General features: G+C 37.3%; 2 protein-coding genes across 2 annotated transcripts in view; both read left to right on the top strand.

Moving 5' to 3' along the window:
* The window catches only part of LOC109060034 (iron-sulfur clusters transporter ABCB7, mitochondrial-like), a 40,782-nt gene extending 38,460 nt beyond the window's left edge, over window positions 1-2,322 (top strand). Inside the window, exon 16 of the mRNA XM_042769803.1 lies at window positions 1,706-2,322. Within this exon, the coding sequence (XP_042625737.1) occupies window positions 1,706-1,921 (216 nt within the window). The 3' untranslated portion in view covers window positions 1,922-2,322. The remainder of the gene's footprint in view (window positions 1-1,705) is intronic.
* Window positions 2,323-7,302: 4,980 nt separating this feature from the next.
* The window catches only part of LOC109060054 (neurite extension and migration factor-like), a 62,376-nt gene continuing 50,842 nt past the window's right edge, over window positions 7,303-18,836 (top strand). The window contains 1 exon segment of the mRNA XM_019077204.2: window positions 7,303-7,665. The gene's annotated coding sequence lies outside the window, so the exon portion shown is untranslated.

The raw sequence follows: 18,836 nt of genomic DNA, 5'->3' as shown, positions 1-18,836 counted from the left end.
TCTGCAAAATGCAGGGCTTTTAAGTATAAACAAGTCTGAAATGCATCAGGACTCTTATTTTGAAATGTTTATGCTGTGCTACTTCCAGCTGCTCATGCAGACAGCTGAGTGAGGTAGTATGTGCAATTTTACATCTATCTACATCATAGTACAATACAAAACAACCCAAAGCTAACATTGTCAGAAATCATCAGCAGTAGATCATAAGCAACCATAAAGGTGCAGTATTTATTGATTGTGAACTGCTCTGAAACAGCGAGTTTGTAGAACGCACAACAGCGAAATGCTTTTACTTTGAATGTGCTCCACTCGCATTTATTTCAATAAATCATAGCCTTATTCCAGTTTTGCCAAGCTCAAAATTAAAATGACCTTTTAACTCTCTGGTGCTCTTCAGTCACTCTTTGAATTTTTTTAAAATCACAGCTTCATCGGAATGGTACGAAACTTGGTGACTTTTATGGCATTTGGAACGGGAACACACAAAAATTTAGGGCATGATTTGAGCAGAAGTGGTCGTAAAAAAATAAAAGTCACACTTGTGGACTTGTAATGACTGAATGCCAAATCGACAAAAACACAAAAATTCTAAGAATTTTTGTGTGTACAATCTACAAACCTGACACAATGCAGAAAAAATTACACGACAATAAAAGGGTGTAACTCTAAAACATAAAGAGTGCAAAACCAGCACATTCACTCTCTCACACACACACACACACGTACACACACACACACGTACACACACACACCTATGAAATAGTGTGACTGTAACACAGCAAATATGTAAAATAAAAGCAATAATTCAAATACAATGCATTAAAAAAGTGGACAGCAAGGAATGGGTTATACATTAAAACATCAAGAGTGCAAAACAAACACATCCACTCACTCACTCTCTCTCTCTCTCTCACACACACACACACACACACACACAATTATGCACACTCAAATGAATTGGTATAGCTATAACCATATAGCCAAAACAAGGCAAAACTTGGCATAAAGTTGTCTTTGAGAATGTCTAAATATATATCCAAACATGCAACTTAATAAAAATAAGTATTTATGTCTAAAAACAATTAGAGAATTCATAGGCCTTTTATATAGAGCTATATGGGAATCTATGGGCTAAACCATGTAATTGCAGAAGTTTTTCTTATTTTACTCCCACCAGATGGCACTAATCTGGCTTCAAAAATTAGATTTTAAAGGCATTGACTCTATTTTAACATGAAATACTGCCTTCATTGAAAAGTAATATAAAAATATATTTAAAAAATAAAAATGTCATTTTCACTGGGCAGAAATTCATCATAATTATTGCATAAATATTAAATAGTGCCATAAAATTATCTTAAAATACATATATATATATATATATATATATATATATATATATATATATATAATATATATTATTGAACAAAAATATATTACATTGATTTTACTGGGGCGGAAAAAAATATCATCAGTGGGTTAAAAGACTTTTGTTACATAAAATGCAATTTGATCAGAGACATATAACCAGAACGGTTTCCCACTCAGGAGACGATGCTCTGCTCAATATCATTACGGGAGGAACAGACGGTTCCCCGATGTCACAACCAATCAAACCTGTGTTTACAAACTGAAGCGTGTCTCTGTGGCGACTGACAGCATGCCTTCTCTCACTCAACTCTTGCGGTCTCTTGTTGTGACGCAGGGGAAGGTGGCGGAGCGCGGCAGACATCAGACTCTGCTGGAGACGCCGGGCAGTCTGTACGCAGACCTGTGGAACGCACAGAACAGCAGAAACACCAGCAGCGGCAGCAGGCCTCCGCCTGTACCTGAGCGCGTGTCGCAGAAAGAGGAGGAGCGCAAGAAGCTGCAGGAGGAGATCCTGAACAGCGTGAAGGGCTGCGGGAACTGCTCCTGCTGAGTCCTGCCAGACCTGCGTCCTCCCTTCACCTGAGCGTCTGGATCACAGCGAGGGCTCAAAGCTGACAGCGTAACCTCGAGGGCCAGTGCCATGCCTTTATTGTCACGTGCTATCAAGATGATCTGAACCTGTTTTAAAAGATTTGTCCATGTCATCTGGAACTCTTGTAAGTTGTTTTTATTATAGGTATGTACATATTATATATGAGATGTGCTGAGAAGCGCATTGTATAGAGTGCACATATCACTGCATAGATATTTTTCATTCATGTTAGATATGTCTGGACCATTTTGGAGCTTTCTCTATGAACATTGGCACCTTTAGTGTCTCATATTTAACCAAATCTGAATTGCAAGTACATTTAACAAGTTGTATTAAATAAACTTCCTTCTTTGAGTGTCTGAGAGCAAGTATTTATTTCAGCGAATCATATTTGGTTTAATCTTAATAATACAGGACTTGATTTAAAACGGACAGATGCAGCTTTCATTGTGATGTTCAGGGCTTCATATGCTCCAGTATGTCCATGAAATCATTCAAAGGCTGTCAGTCATTGTCTGAGGAGATATTTATTGAGACTGAATGTATAGAGGAGTATATGAAAGATGTTGTAACAGCGAGTAAATGTGTGTCGCTCCATCACTGAATCATCTGAGGGGCGTGTGCTGAAGAAATGGGTCAATGACGCGACCCACACTTTTGTCCGGAAAAATACATTAAAATGCATTTCATGCATAAAGTAACTTGAATGTATCTCTGCTGTTATGAACCTTTTATGAAATCTATTTTACTGCAGTTATATATTTTACAAAAAAAATTTTTTTTTTTTTTTTAAATCAGATGCGTCAAGGTGGTGCTGATTGTAATGAAGAAAAACAATTATTGAGGAGGAAATAGTGTGTCGTAATCTTGTATGGTTTCTTTTAAGAATAAGTTTTGTTTTAAAGTGTTTTAAGAGTAATGCAGGTAATGTGGGACATTTATCATTGTGTGTGTGTATTCTTGAATTACTAAAAATGAGTGAAGTGGACATAACATGGGATATATTATGGGAAGTATTTTTCTTATATAATTTAAAAAAGTTATAAAATATACACTATATTATTTTAGATACTGATTTTCCGGTCACTTTTTATTTTTTTTATTTTTTGTTTTTTCCACCGTCCCAGTTTGCCAACAGTTTATTGATATAATGTAGTATTGGTAAACTGGGACAACTTGAAGTTAGATTTTCCTCTAATATTTCTTATTGATTAGCTCTACTGGTTTTCTGAGCCGTTCACTGTATGAGTACTAAAGCATGTTTTTATTTCCATCTAGATTTTTAAATAAACCTTTTTTGATTTTCATTATCTTGATATCTTTCTCATCGAATAAAAACTCAAATGACAAGTAATTCTATTTTAAGCCCGAGTGTCTTTGTGACAGTTTATCAGGCGTGATGAATTTATATCATCTCTGTTAATGATTGATTGAGCCAATATGAGCTGTGATTGGTGCTGCGCGTATAATATTACAGCAGATGTTCAGCGTTCAATCAAAGTGACCTTCTGGAATCCATATGTTTACAGAGCAAAGATGCAATCCGTGAACGAGAGAAAAAAAAAAACCCACTTCATATAGCGAGAGCATTCTAGTAAAGATTGACGATATGGTAAACATCAGAAATAAACAGCATTGCATGCAAATATTGGCAAGGGATCTTGTACATCATATTATAATTACAGGCCTTATTTTCTAGTCAGTCATCAGTTATTCTGATCTGAGTTAATTATGTAAGCTTCTTTCATGGAGCTCTTTCTTAAATGCACAACGGCCCGTTAGTTGCACCGATGCATTCACTTGTTTTTCACAAATGGAGTCTGCAGGTTTTCTATTGTGGCGTCTCCAGGCACATAAAAGCCTGACGAGGCCCCCCTCTCAGCCTTTGTGTGAGCAGCACAAATAACACGTCCTGCTTTACGTCTGTTCAAGCTGTTCCTCACCCCAGCACACAGCCCGCGTCTGAAAAACCCACCGACCTACACCTGAACACAGATGACATGCATATTCAGATTTAGATCACATATCCTTGGTAAATTTCAGCATTAGCACCTGAGATTTTCTGACATTCTGGGGCCGCTGGAGTGCGTTCTTTGAGTTCCACTTAGACGTCTTCGCCTGGGCGAGCTTTTATGCTGTTTGAAAGGAAATGAGAGGCTCTCAGCATCTACAAGTGCTTTAACCAGAGCGGCCTTCCTCCAGTCCTGCTGCACTCAGCTGGACGTGACCAAGGCTAAGACTAATGTGCTTCAGCATCGCAGTCGTTTTTGACGTTTCTTTAAAAACAAGAAAAACGCTCGGCTTTTAGATTGCAGAGCATTGCAGAAGGCTGCTTTAGAAGATATTGTTGCTTTTTATAATCAAGTGCTGTTCATATATCCATATGCATGAAATTTCCCACTACTTTTATTACAGAGTAGCCATGCAAGAGCTTGAGTATTGTTGAAATGGTATTCAAATACAGAAAACGGAAAGCGTTATAAGATGCAAGCCAATTATTAAAGTCGGAAACCTTATTGCATGAAACGGTGGTCTAAATGTTGCTTTGCAATTATAATGTTGAAAAAAATAGCAACCAATTTATCTACATTTCATAAGCAGGTCCTTCTTGTCTGGTCAGTGATACACAAGCACAACTGATAAATATTTTCTTTGGATCAACAGAGGTATAGTTGTGTAACGCAGATGATATATTCCCACTATTGTTTTAGACGCTATGCCAACTGTAGTTACTTGACTACTTCAAACCAGCCTTTATCTCTATATTTGATGTTCTCTGGACTCTGCTGGTTACTAAAAGGTCGATACATTTCTTATCTCTTAATGAAATTGTGTTAATCCCAAATGTTTTAATTTTGTTATCTATGATGTTGACTGGAGGAAGGTCTTGTTGACTCCAAATAAATATTTAATTACTAATAAAATAAGACAAGTATAATTGAAAATAATTTACCATCATTAATATTTGAAAGAGAGATACTGACATTGTTATTTTGTAAACAGCACCCAGTTTTTAAAAAAAATATTTATCTCTTACTTAACTTCAATTTATTATTCACAAATATTTCTTCTATTTATTATTGATAAAGATGTATTTTTTTATTTAATTTTACTTTTGGAAATGTTTTGTTTATATGTGTCAGATTTAAAGAAGAAGAAGAAGAGCAGAAAAACAAAATTGATTTTCAAAGCAGAAACTAGTTTGGTATGTTCTGCTTGCTGATCTGAGACTATGTCCAATTCATTAATAAAAAGTCTTTAAAAAGTATTAACGTGCAAGTCCTTTAGTCTTTTTCTTTGAGATTTGATTTATTTTGTCTGTTTATATACCGCTGTCTCTTTTTGTTTTCATTTTTTCTTGTGTTGTAACTTTAATTGTTTACATGTTGTTCTCAGTAAAAAGAAAACAATAAAACAAAACAAAGCAAAACAATGATACAATATCTTACTTCTGTATTTACTAAACTAATGCATGCAAACATAATCTTGGCACAGTGGCCCAAAATGCAAAAATAATAATTTTAGTTGCATTCTCCAGACCTTTCATTCATTCATTACTTAAACATTTAGCAGAATTTGTCTAGTTTGCTGATGGTAATTATCTAGTAAATGGAAGTGCAATAACAATTGACATTTGTAAAGTGGTTAGGTTGACTCTTACTCATTTGCAACTGTGTTCAGTGCAAAGTCTGATGAAGAATGTGGTCCTCTTCATTTCTTATAGCACGTTTGGCAGCGTATCACATGCAGTGCTGAAGCAGTTTAACTGTAGTTGTGCTGGTTTGTGATGGAAGGCCAAATGAACCTTACCATCCACAGATGTCTGTGATATGTGTGTGTGTGTGTGTGTGCGCTTCTTCCAGAGATCAAAGCTTAACGAGGACTATATTTGACTGTTTACCAGGATAATATCTCCATGTATGCTGGGAGTCACACAATGGAAAAGGAAACAGCGGGAGGGCATCACTTACACCAACCTCGGCTTTGAACAATCACCATAAATATACTGCAATATATAAGCTTAGATTAAAGGTCTTTTATTAATATTACTATTTATTTATTATGAAATTATGATTGTAATATTATATCATTAATATTATCGTACTAATATTTCAAAAAATTGCTTTTTTTTTACAGTATTTTTTAATAAATAAATGGAGAGCATATAGAAAACATCTTTCAAAAACATTTGGAATCAGAACCATTTTGCTTTTTAAGGCTGCATCAGTTATTAACCTCTGAGCTCTCAGAATAACCTTTATGTTATTATATGCAAATATACAGAGCTGGGTAGTAACTGATTACATATAATCTGAATTGTGAAATTAAAAGCAGACTACAGTTACTTTTTATGGATTACATGGGTTAGACTTTACAATAAGGTTCCATTAGATAATGTGTGTTGTGTTCACAAACAATGAACAGTACATTTATTACAGTACGTATTAATCTTTGTTAATGTTAGTTAATGAGAATACAGTAGTTGTTAGTTCGTGCTACTTCACAGTGCATTAAATAAAGTTAACAAGCACAACCTTTGATTTTAAAAATACATTAGTAAATGTTGAAATTAACATGAACTAAGATTAATAAATGCTGCGGAAGTCTTGTTCATTCTTAGTTCATGTTAACTTTAACTAATGAACCTTATTGTAAAAGTGTTACCAATATATGATTGCATATTATTCACACAATAGCAATACATTATTCAGAATTTGATTCTCCCTCATTTTTCTTTCTCTTCTTTTAAATTTTCCTTTCTAAATAGACATTCACATAAAAACCAGTCATTAGTCAGATAGAGATAATTACACAGAAAATTAAGAGCATTAAACACTGGATTTACACTCAATAGTGTTTTCTCAACATTTAAATATTGCATCAATAACTGATGAACGCATACATTTTTATATGAATTATCAATCGTGTGTAATTTAACCCCACTCTGGGAAACCTTGATGCAATATAATGTTTAATGCACTTTATTATAACAATGAATTTATATTTATATTTATATATTTTTACATCAATATGGTATAAGATTATCCTATTTAAATCATGCAAAAAAGGATTTTGGTCACAAGTAATCTAAATGTAGTCTTATTAGATTAGATAAAATGTGTAATGTAATGGGATACGTTACTAATTATAATTTTTGTCATGCAGTTTTGTAAGTAGCACCGCAAATCTAATCAGATGATGCATACTTTGCAGATTTTAGAAATACGAACCAGCAAAGTCACAACACATTTTTTATTTTGATGTATTGTCTGTATGGTGAAAGAAAACTTTTTGGCCTTTTCACCTGTAGCACCTCCCCTTCGCGCACACGTCACGAGCCTCCGAGCACCGAGGGCGCGCGCACTCTCACGAGCCGGAGACTGCGCCCATCATCACACCGAGAGCCAGCAGGCTGAACAATGGCAGCATCCAGCACCTGATCCACAGATGGAGACGTGCTGGAGCTGAGGAGGGCTCTTCAGCGGAGATCTGGACACACGCTGCCGCTGTCATCAGAGATGGAGCCGTAGAGGAGCGCGGATCAGCGGGCTGTTCTCCACCACTGACGGGAGGCCCGGGATGCGCGAAAACATGCACAAGTGCCTCTGATTAAGGAAATTATTTCCACATATGAGCTGTTTCGTGGCGTTTAAAGCTCTCGGCGTTAAGAAATAAATGCTATCTGGCGGCGTAAGGAACGGGTAAGTCATGTGACGCGCGTGAGATGCGGATGAAAACGCACCACTTTATCAATATGCATGCTCTGCATGACTGTTTCAAGACAGTGCACACAGTGATAATGTGAGATATGATGATGATGAGGAGGAGGTGTTCACAGTGTGTGTAGTAATGTTACTTTTGGCTTGATGAAAGCCTGCTCACTTCTGACACTTGTCTCGAAAGCAAGCGTTTTTGGGCACGTTTCCCAGTGAGTTGTCTACATGGACAGCGGGTTTGGGCACCATAGCCTTTTGGAACATCCTGATCTCAAGAGCTGCCTACATAGATGCTTTCGGTCACCATGGTATCAAAAGACTAATGAGCAGCATACCCTGACATCCTATTTGGACATTATAGTGTAAAACACTTGAGTGTTGCCTTACTAGACAGCATTTTTTTTGGGCATCGCATGGACTCATTAGTGTGCTGCTTGCTTAGACGTCATGTTGGGATATCATTAGTTTTTAATAGTATTTTTGGCCATCAAAGGCCAAAGATGCTGTCTAGGTAGGGAGCTTGTTCACTTTAAAGGCACAAAGTGTTCTTGCCTTGTGTTCTTTTTATTGTCTTCTGCCAAAAAAGTAGAAAACAAACAAACATAAGATCATTTTCAAAAGAAGAACTGTGAATACTAATACGTCCCTTCGAGATGCATGTTTGGTGGCATTTGTCTTATCAACCTCAAATTCTTTAGGTTTCAAGAACAATTTCATATCTGGCCGTTGATGACTGATTTAGGCAGCATTTGTGGACATGATGGTCTCAAAACCTAGGGATCGCTCCTGGCCATCAGTGACTGTCCGGAGAGGGGGTCAGTAGATTTGGGGAACTATAGGATGTGTCAAAGATGCTTGATCCAGGATGCATTTTAGGAATTGTACAGAGGGCCTGAAATCTGGTGTTGTGCAGATTTGATCATCTGTGACGACTGTTTGTTTGTAGTCTTATAAAAGAACTGAATCACATTCCCACTGAATCCATTGGCAGGTTGGAGCACTCTGTCAGCCCAATCTGTGCCGCTCACTCACTGAGTCACAAGTCTATCAATGGGCTAGTGTTTTTCTTTCATTTTTGTTTTTTCCCCCCAGAGTTTAGTCATAACGTCTGCTGGTTTTCTTCTCTACGGTCATCACAACAATGCCGTCATGATGGCTGTGAGGATGAATGTTTTTTATGGGGACTAGATGGCATCATGAAGTTTTTGAACCTGAAGCCAAAGTGAGATTCATGATTTGCATGAGAAAAATGCATCCATTTTTCTTTTTTCCCCCATGTTGTATTTGTTCTTTATCATTTTTGATTCCATGACATTCCATTTCTGGCTTCTGAATTCTGATTTATCCTTCACTAGCATTCCACTCATTATTTCCTTTGTTTTTTCTTCATGCATCTCTTTATGAAACAGCTCACTTGCACTGATTTGAGCTGAACTCCAAGCGTTGTGGCTGTTGTTGTGAGTGTATTGTTTTTGTGTTTAATTGAAAGACCTCAGCCTGAGGGATGTCTGAAAGCTACTTTAATACTGCGGGAGCAAAAATCCCTTGTTAGCCACATTACAACAACAGTTTTGCTAAGTGATTATGTAGCTAGAACCTACCTAGATGAGTCACAGGAAACTGAGTATGTGTCAGTTAGTGAGATCAAGGATCGTTAAACAGCTGTTATTTGGTCATTTTGAGATTATCAACGTTAAAACGTTTATGTGGCCATTGAACCAACATTTTGTCCATTCCAAAAACTACCAATAGGCTCAACCACTATCGCAGTTTCTGTTTTTACATAAAATTTGGCATAAATACTGTGCAAAATGCATGCACATTTAAATGCAATCTTTTTTGTTTTGTTTTTTGTATATCTTATCTATCAGTTTCTTTCTAGTTATTAAAATCATCATTGGCCATTAGAAAACCCATGTAGTCCCACCAATCATTTCATTATTTGCATTGTCCACACTACATATATGATGTGTCATATCCTACCACTGGCTCGGTACACGTTTCATTTTCAGCAGCTGTGATTTTCTGTTTGAGTCATATATTGCAGCTTGTCTTTCTCTTGGACCGTGGATAAGCTCAGTCAGGCAGACTGCTGCGGAGAGCCGACGCTGTAATTAAACAGCGAGGTGAGGTCCATGGGAGATTGTTCAGCTTCTTGATTGCTTTTCATGGCCGGAGGGGGAGAGAGCTCAGGCTGTTCCTGAGGGACAGAGCCACAACATCCTTTCATGCTTTTACAGCCTTCCTGAGATCTCCACACACTGATAGCTCCAGACACTCTGCTATCTGCTCACCCGAGGCTGAAGTTCATCAGCTCTGAATGAAATCACACTGAAATTAATATGAATGAATGTTTTGCCTGTTCAAAATATATTCCTTTTGATGGGGTATTGTCCTCTGATTGACAATACTGATATGTTAGCAGTTTTTTCTAGTAGTTTTTGGTGCTAGCCGTGCATTTGTCATGGTGTTGCAGTGTAAGTGAACCCTTCAGTAGAGCTGCCTAATGGACAGGATTTTGGGTCATCACGGTCTGAAAACCTAGTAAGCTCCCTAACTAGATGGCACATAAACATTGTGTTTTTGGGATCCATAAATGTATTTTTTACGGTAAAATACCATGTACGCTGCCTTTGTAGACTGGATTCTTGGGCATCATTTTCTCAAAACCTAATGAGGTACCTACCTAGACTGTATTGTTCAGCATTATAGTCCCAGAATTTAAGCTCCCAACATATACAGCATTTTGGGGCATCATATAGTCATAAGTTATAGTCATCGTCTAAAAAAAAAAAATATAATAAAAAAAAAAAAAAAGGGGGAAGTGGTGGCCTAATGGTTAGAGAGTCGGACTTGCAATCCAAGGGTTGTGAGTTCGAGTCTCGGGCCGGCAGGAATTGTAGGTGGGGGAGTGAATGTACAGTGTTCTCTCCACCCTCAATACCACAACTGAGGTGCCCTTGAGCAAGGCACTGAACCCCCAACTGCTCCCTGGGCGCCGCAGCATAAATGGCTGCCCACTGCTCCGGGTGTGTGTTCACAGTGTGTGTGTGTTCACTGCTGGGTGTATGCACTTTGGATGGGTTAAAAAAGCAGAGCACGAATTCCGAGTATGGGTCACCATACTTGGCTGTATGTCACGTCTAAAAAAAAAAAAAAAAAAAAGTTTAGGGAGCTGCCTACCTATACGGCATTCTTGTTTGGTTTTATGACACAAAGTTTTAGATCATTCTTTCTAATTAGACAGCATTTTTGGCCATCATAGGCACAGTCCTATATTTGCCCAAAGATGCTGTCTAGGTAGGTAGCTTGTTTGGTTTTTAGACAAAAAGTGTTAGACCTTTCTTGTCTAATATTATGTCTTGTGCCAAAAAGCAGACCAAACAAACAAATATATGATCATTTTCAAAAGAACTGTGAATACTAAACTACCCTTCAAGATGCATATTTGGTAGCAGTACAGAAATGCAGCATTTGTTTTATTAACCTCAATTTCTGTAGGTTTCAAGAACAGTTTCATATCTGACCATTAATGACTGACTAAGGCAGCATTTGTGGACATGATGGTCTCAAAACTTAGTGATCACTACCGACCAAGTAAATTTGGCCAAACTATGGGATGTGTCAAAGATGCCTGAACCAGGATAAAATACCATGTAAGCTGCCTGTGCAGACTGGATTTTTGGCCATCATGGTCTCAAAACTTAGTGAGGTGCCTACCTAGACTGCATTGTTTGGTATTGTAGCCTCGGAGCTTCAGCTGCCAACATAGAAAGCATTTTTGGCACTATATAGTTATATTATATAGTCATAAAGTCTGGAGCTGCCTACCTAGATGGCATTCTTGTGCATGATGGTTTCAAAATCAAATGAGCTGTATATGTAGATGGCATCTTTAGGAATTCTGGTCTCAAAACATAAAAAGCTGTCAGCCTGAACCACATTTTAACCTGGGAGTGTTTAGAGAAGTGCTCCTACGGTGTCCTCTAGAGGTTTTTAGCCATGTTCTTATAGTATTTTTGGTGCTATCACAGTGTAAGGAAACCCATCAGGAAAGCTGTATACTTCCTCTTTCTGGCACACAGCACATTTTCCTACTCATTCTTGGCACACACGAAAGTGCACGTCTTTGTTTCCCTCAATGCCATGTGCATGGAACACGCTGTATCTGGTTTAACTATACTATAATGTACAGAACACACTCGTCTTTCTGTCTGATGTGATAATTTAGTGTGGAAGTGCACATCTGAATAAGCAGAGCTGTTCGGCTCAAGTAGCTCTTGATGGAGCTGGGTTTTTTTTCAATGTGAATGGTGTGGTGGTTTTACGCTACATGTAAATTGCAGGGCTGTAGTGGCTCTGGTCAAGAGCTCTTTGATGAAATCATATTCCAGCCATGTGCGACTCGGAGAGTTGTCAACAGTGTGCTGGTTCACATTGAGAGGACTGCAGGTGCAGCGCAACACTTGATTTCATCAAATCAGGAGGCAAAATCACAACTGTCTGAAAGTGAATGGTCTTCTCCAGATGAAATATCATTGTAATTGCATTTTTGTGGAGGTCCAAAGACAAGCGCCATGGCTGCTGTGCAATTTCTGAATATGTCACCAACTGATGTTTAGCAAGAAAGCCAAAAACATTTTTACACATTTTCCTAACACCACCAGAGCTCTTTCTTAAAGTTAAGCCACCAAATCAAAACTCATTTAAACAATAGCTTACAATTGAAAGTATATATTACCAGTTCGAGCCCTGGTAATATATTCATGTAATTCTCCCCTATTAATAGTTGTATCTTACATATTAGTATCAAATCACGTGATCAACATTAGTAGTCGAGTTTTGTCAATATATGACTTGAATTCTAAAAAAAAAAAAAATTCAGCTGTAGAGAATGTTTTTTTAGTGGAAATTTACACTATTCACACAAACTGTGATTACAGGGGCAGAATCTACATTAATACAGTCTTAATTTTCATGTGGTTCATTGAACAGTGTTATGTTTTGACCTCACAACATTCACATCACATAACCAGCTCCATACGTATGGCTTTTCTGAAGTAGTAAACTTGCTTGGTTGTGCACCCGGTACACTTGTGATGTGAGGAGCTTTTGTTAACACTATCGGTTGGGTTTAGGGTCAGGTTTAGTGTAGGTGGTATGTTATTTTAAAGGTCTATATAATGTGATAGACCTTATAGCACCACTCACCGGTCATTTCATTTCCAAACTGCCAAATATGTACAACAACCAATGAAATAAAACATCGCCTGTTTTGGATAAAACTGAATATGCTTTTAGTGCCACTGACTAGACAGTACACAGAAGGTTTGTTCGGTAGCTTATATGATACGGCTCTGCACCGACATTTCACTTTGAAAGTGTGCAAGCAGCAACGTAATATTTTGCAGAAATGTCACCCCAGGTATCTTTTTCCAGTGAGCCTGGTTTGGAATAGAAATGCACTGTGATGGACTATAGCTGGGGTAAAAATCATTTAAGGAAACAGAATACAAATTTCATTTTATATTAGAATGAGTCTTGGATGCCTTCATAATATAATAAAAACAATGCATAATACATAGAGGCTTCACAGAAAGCATTCCTGCTTTATCTTGGGCGTTTTAATTGTGTGCTCGCTGGCGTTTTCATTACCCAGCCCCCCATCATCAGTAACCTGCAGTGACACTAGAGTCTTTGTGTCTCTCGGCCTCCTCTTAGGCTGACAGCTCTGGTTTCAGGATCTGCCGCTGGAGCAGAGGAGCGGGTAAGAGAGGCCGTCTTTAAACACCACCAAATGAGCAGCAAAAAATGAGTCACAATGTTTTGTGCTCGTCTCTTTCATCCAGTTTTTCAAAGGTTGGTATCATGGTGTAATGGTTAAAGATCTGGGCTGTTAACTCAAGGGTACTAGGATCAAACCCCTGTAGGGTCAATACATCTTTTAAGGGTAAATAATTTTTCATTTTCTGAGTGTAATGTGAATTACAAATGACCAGAAGAAAACCAAATTACCTGTTAGAGGAATTTTTATTTGTTTTAAATCATTAAAATGATCGTATATTCTGCTATATGTATAAAATAATATATACATATATATATATATATATATATATATATATATATATATATATATAATATATATATATATATATATATATACAGTCATACAAGTTCTTTTAGTGTAATAATTAGTAAGAATATTTTATATTCTTGGTATAATTTAATTGCAGTATAAAGTCAAGCATTGTACTGTGGAGCAGTAGGCAAGTGTTTTCGTCAGTTTAAAGTGGTGTGGTTGTCAGATGATAAGCTTTAAACTCCTTTATTCTCAGAGAGGTTTGCAGTGTCATGTTTTGAAGTCCTTTGACGCAAATGATTTCAGTAGTTCAGAACAGAGAATTATGAATGATGTTGGGATTTCTGTGAGGTTGAACCCTATATCATTTTAAACTCTTCCAACGCAAGACATGCTTTGTATAGCATTGGTTTACTTTTTTTTTTTTTTTATTCTGCCAATGCCAATTGAGAAAAGTTCTTACTGGCTTTGAATCTGTACATGCATTGTATTGCATTATTTTTATATTTTTATACATTTTACTGCCCGATTTTCCTGGCATGTTTGGCACAAACAGTCACACACATTATCATGTTTGAAATGAGACACTCCATGTCTCTTAGTGAAACAGCAGCTGTCACTAAAACATATGATTTGCTTCCTTATATTTGCTTGTTTGATGTAAAGAATATTCCACGTGTGCCAGGAAGTTCTGGAGAAAACAGTGCATTAATTTCTGATTGCACTGTATATGGTCATATCTCCCAGTCCTACAGGCAACCTTTCCTGTAAACCGTGTCTCATCACTCATTGTAGGCAACAAGACTTTCACCTGTTTGTAGACTCATTCTTGGCCAGGAAGCTTCAGCCAGCTGGCAGACAGGGCTGTCATCAGCATGCGGTGGCATGCTGGGACCTGTCAAGGGTTTGTTTCTCCACCTCACTGGGACAGACTCACTGGACTCAAGGCATTTCAAACACAGCACCAGATCCAAACAGGGTTTTCTGAGCGAAAGAGAAGGAAGGAAAACTCCTTTTTATTCATTATTAATCCACATATCTGCTCCAACGCCTTCAGCACCGCCAATTAGTTTTCTATTAAAGTCAAAATTTGCTTAATTTCTTCATTTGTAGAGCACACTCTTTGTTTGATGAATCAGTTGGAAGTCAAATCACTAAGACATGGCATATTTAATCATAATTGTATTAATAACACCACTCTCAATTCTTGTTCCTCGTAGTTCCTCACACATTAACCCGTGTTCATTGCACACCGACTGATTCAGTATCGTTAGCGAAGACGATAGTTCTAGCTGAAACCCTAGTGAGCCGCCTACCTAGACAGCATTTTTAGGCTTCATTTTTAGGCATCTAAGGCAGTTTTGTAAGTCTAGAGAGATGGTGAATAAAACTATATATTCAATTAATTACTGAAAGTTATTGCTAAATATTTCAGTCCAATTAAAAACTAAACAATATTTTACGCAGTTTTTTTATTATTATCTTTGTGCACTAGGGCTGTCACTAACGATTATTTTGGTAATCGAGTATTAATCGGTTGATTATTCTGACGATTAATCTGACCATTTTTGGACTCAAGTGAACAATGTACTTTAAAATGACTTAAATTGCATATATAATAACAGTGAGGCAGTGATAATTGGTTTAAATCAAATATAAAAAATCAAAAACAAAATAATCATATCGTGTCATGGTAACAGGAGAGGATGACATGATGGTGATGCAAATAAAAGTCTTTATTTAGAAGCAGTTAAATACAGCTGAGATGCAAACAGGTGAGTAGGTAATTCATAGAATAACATGGAACTTAACTGAATGTTAAAGAGTCTTTATGTTAATGGTACTGGCTGGAGAACAGGCTGAAGACTGAGGCTGAAGACAGGCTGTTCACAGGTGAGTAGATGGGCAAGTCTTTCTGTAGGAAACAATGTCGGTAAGCAGTTCTTAGGCAAATATTATATAAAAGTCCTAGTAACAATGAGACCAGACAATGAATGTCTGAGAGTGTTTGGTGTTTGCTTATATATTAAAACTGATGCTAACAGGTGTGAAAATTGAGTGTGGAGATGATGGCAAGAGAGGATTATGGGAAATGTGTAGGGCTGCCTATGACTAAAGAGTTTTCTGGTCGACTAGTAGTCATTCATTTTAAGCATTAGTCAACTATAAGTCGCACTTTTATTAATAAACCATATAAATCATAATAATGAGCCTTTTATTGCCTATAACCTAATAAGCCCTAAGGAAAAATAGCAAGTACACTGCATTACATTTTAATAATTTATTGTTAGACTTGTACTTTTTTCAGTTTCACTTGTTTTCGGTTTAAGAGATGAAGTCGGCGACACTGACTCGTCATCTCCGCAGAATGCACCTGTATGCATGTTTCATATGGATTACGTAATCTGAGAATATTTGTTTTCTATCTCTATAGATATATTTTTCATGTCTGTGATAAGGCAAGAATACACAGAGTTTCGAAGTGATGCACTCAAGTTCACAGAGTCAGAGTTTGGTTTAATTATTTTATAAAAGTGCTACGTTTCGTTGTTATTCTGAGTGCACACAAATAAACGTAGAGTTTTTACAGATACAAAAGATGCATTACTCTTATCTGTATGACCAAAAATTAGAAGTATTTTAAGAGCAAAGGATCGCACCTGCGCCTCCATCTGTCCTGCAGTAGCCCAAGCACACTACTGTTCATCTTCCACACTCCGCACAAATAAGTGAACTGCACACTTTTTTGGCTAACATTAGATTGCGTTATTTTTCTACTTCGTGTGGATTTTTTTGCTACTAATGACATTTTGGTCAACCAAGCCTCTTTTCATCGAATAACGTTTAGTCGACTATTAGGGGGCAGCCCTAGAAATGTGTTTTGTTGTGACAGGCATGGTGAATGGAGATTGTGACATATGGTATCAGTTAAATATTATATCAGTTAAAATACATAATGTAATAAAACAGTATAATCATGTTCCCATATAAATGTGAATATATATGGTACGTGTATGTTCAAATATATTTACACACACAATACCATATTTTAATTCATGTACATCTACAAACCCAATTCCAAAAAAGTTGGGACACTGTACAAATTGTGAATAAAAACAGAATGCAATGATGTGGAAGTTTCAAATTTCAATACTTTATTTAGAATACAACATCGATGATATATCAAATGTTTAAACTGAGAAAATGTGTCATTTTAAGGGAAAAATAAGTTGATTTTAAATTTCATGGCATCAACACATCTCAAAAAAGTTGGGACAAGGCCATGTTTACCACTGTGTGACATCCCCTCTTCTTTTTATAACAGTCTGCAAACCGTCTGGGACTGAGGAGACAAGTTGCTCAAGTTTAGGAATAGGAATGTTGTCCCATTCTTGTCTAATACAGGCTTCTAGTTGCTCAACTGTCTTAGGTCTTCTTTGTTGCATCTTCCACTTTATGATGCCCCAAATGTTTTCTATGGGTGAAAAGATCTGGACTGCAGGCTGGCCATTTCAGTACCCGGATCCTTCTTCTACGCAGCCATGATGTTGTAATTGATGCAGTATGTGGTCTGGCATTGTCATGTTGGAAAATGCAAGGTCTTCCCTGAAAGAGACGACGTCTGGATGGGAGCTAGATGGGAGCTATGTTGTTCTAGAACTTGGATATACCTTTCAGCATTGATGGTGCCTTTCCAGATGTGTAAGCTGCCCATGCCACACGCACTCATGCAACCCCATACCATCAGAGATGCAGGCTTCTGAACTGAGAGCTGATTACAACTTGGGTTCTCCTTGTCCTTTTTAGTCCGGATGACATTGCGTCCCAGTTTTCCAAAAAGAACTTCAAATTTTGATTCGTCTGACCACAGAACAGTTTTCCACTTTGCCACTGTCCATTTTAAATGAGACTTGGCCCAGAGAAAATGCCTGCGCTTCTGGATCATGTTTAGATATGGCTTCTTTTTTGACCTATAGAGTTTTAGCCGACAACGGCGAATGGCACGGTGGATTGTGTTCACCAACAATGTTTTCTGGAAGTATTCCTGAGCCCATGGTGTAATTTCCATTACAATAGCATTCCTGTATGTGATGCAGTGCCATCTAAGGGCCCGAAGATCACGGGCATCCAGTATGGTTTTCTGGCTTTGACCCTTACGCACAGAGATTGTTCCAGATTCTCTGAATCTTTGGATGATATTATGCACTGTAGATGATGATAACTTCAAACTCTTTGCAATTTTTCTCTGAGAAACTCCTTCTGATATTGCTCCACTATTTTTCGCCGCAGCAATGGGGGAATTGGGGATCCTCTGCCCATCTTGACTTCTGAGAGACATTGCCACTCTGAGGGGCTAATGACCTAATAAGTTGCAAATTGGTCCTCCAGCTGATCCTTATCTGTACATTTAACTTTTCCCGCCTCTTATTGCTACCTGTCCCAACTTTTTTGGAATGTGTAGCTCTCACGAAATCCAAAATGAGCCAATATTTGGCATGACATTTCAAAATGTCTCACTTTCAACATTTGATATGTTATCTATATTCTATTGTGAATAAAATATAAGTTTATGAGATTTGTAAATTATTCCATTCCTTTTTTATTCACAATTTGTACAGTGTCCCAACTTTTTTGGAATCGGGTTTGTATATATTATGGTAGTGATCTGTTTTATGCATTGCTTTAGTTGTCATGCACATGCTCCAGAAACAAGCCTCTGTGTTCATGCAGACGTTTGACCCACGTCATGTGCTAATCCCGTTCCTTCCTGTTTGTAAAAGCCCCAAATTATTATTATTATTTTTTTTTACAAAGCAAATTGTTTATTTCATGAGAAAGCATGAATTTGTGAAGTAAAATCAATCCAGCTTGATCCAGGGAATTGTTTTTCAAGGTTTGTTGATTCACATTTCTTGAATTTCTGCTGTAATTATGTTTTCAAAACCACAAGTACAAAAACAAGAACTGCTCCCAACATCACATATTCAGTTTGTCTCTTCTCTGATGTAAGGCTTCACGTCATCACATTTTCTCTGCTAATGTCTGTTTTAGCAGACTATTTAATACAGACTTAGTC

This window comes from Cyprinus carpio, chromosome A14 (genome assembly GCF_018340385.1).
Source record: "Cyprinus carpio isolate SPL01 chromosome A14, ASM1834038v1, whole genome shotgun sequence".
NCBI classification, from domain to species: domain Eukaryota; kingdom Metazoa; phylum Chordata; class Actinopteri; order Cypriniformes; family Cyprinidae; genus Cyprinus; species Cyprinus carpio.
Note: the sequence above shows the minus strand (reverse complement) of the source record. Positions and strands in the feature narration are given on the sequence as shown.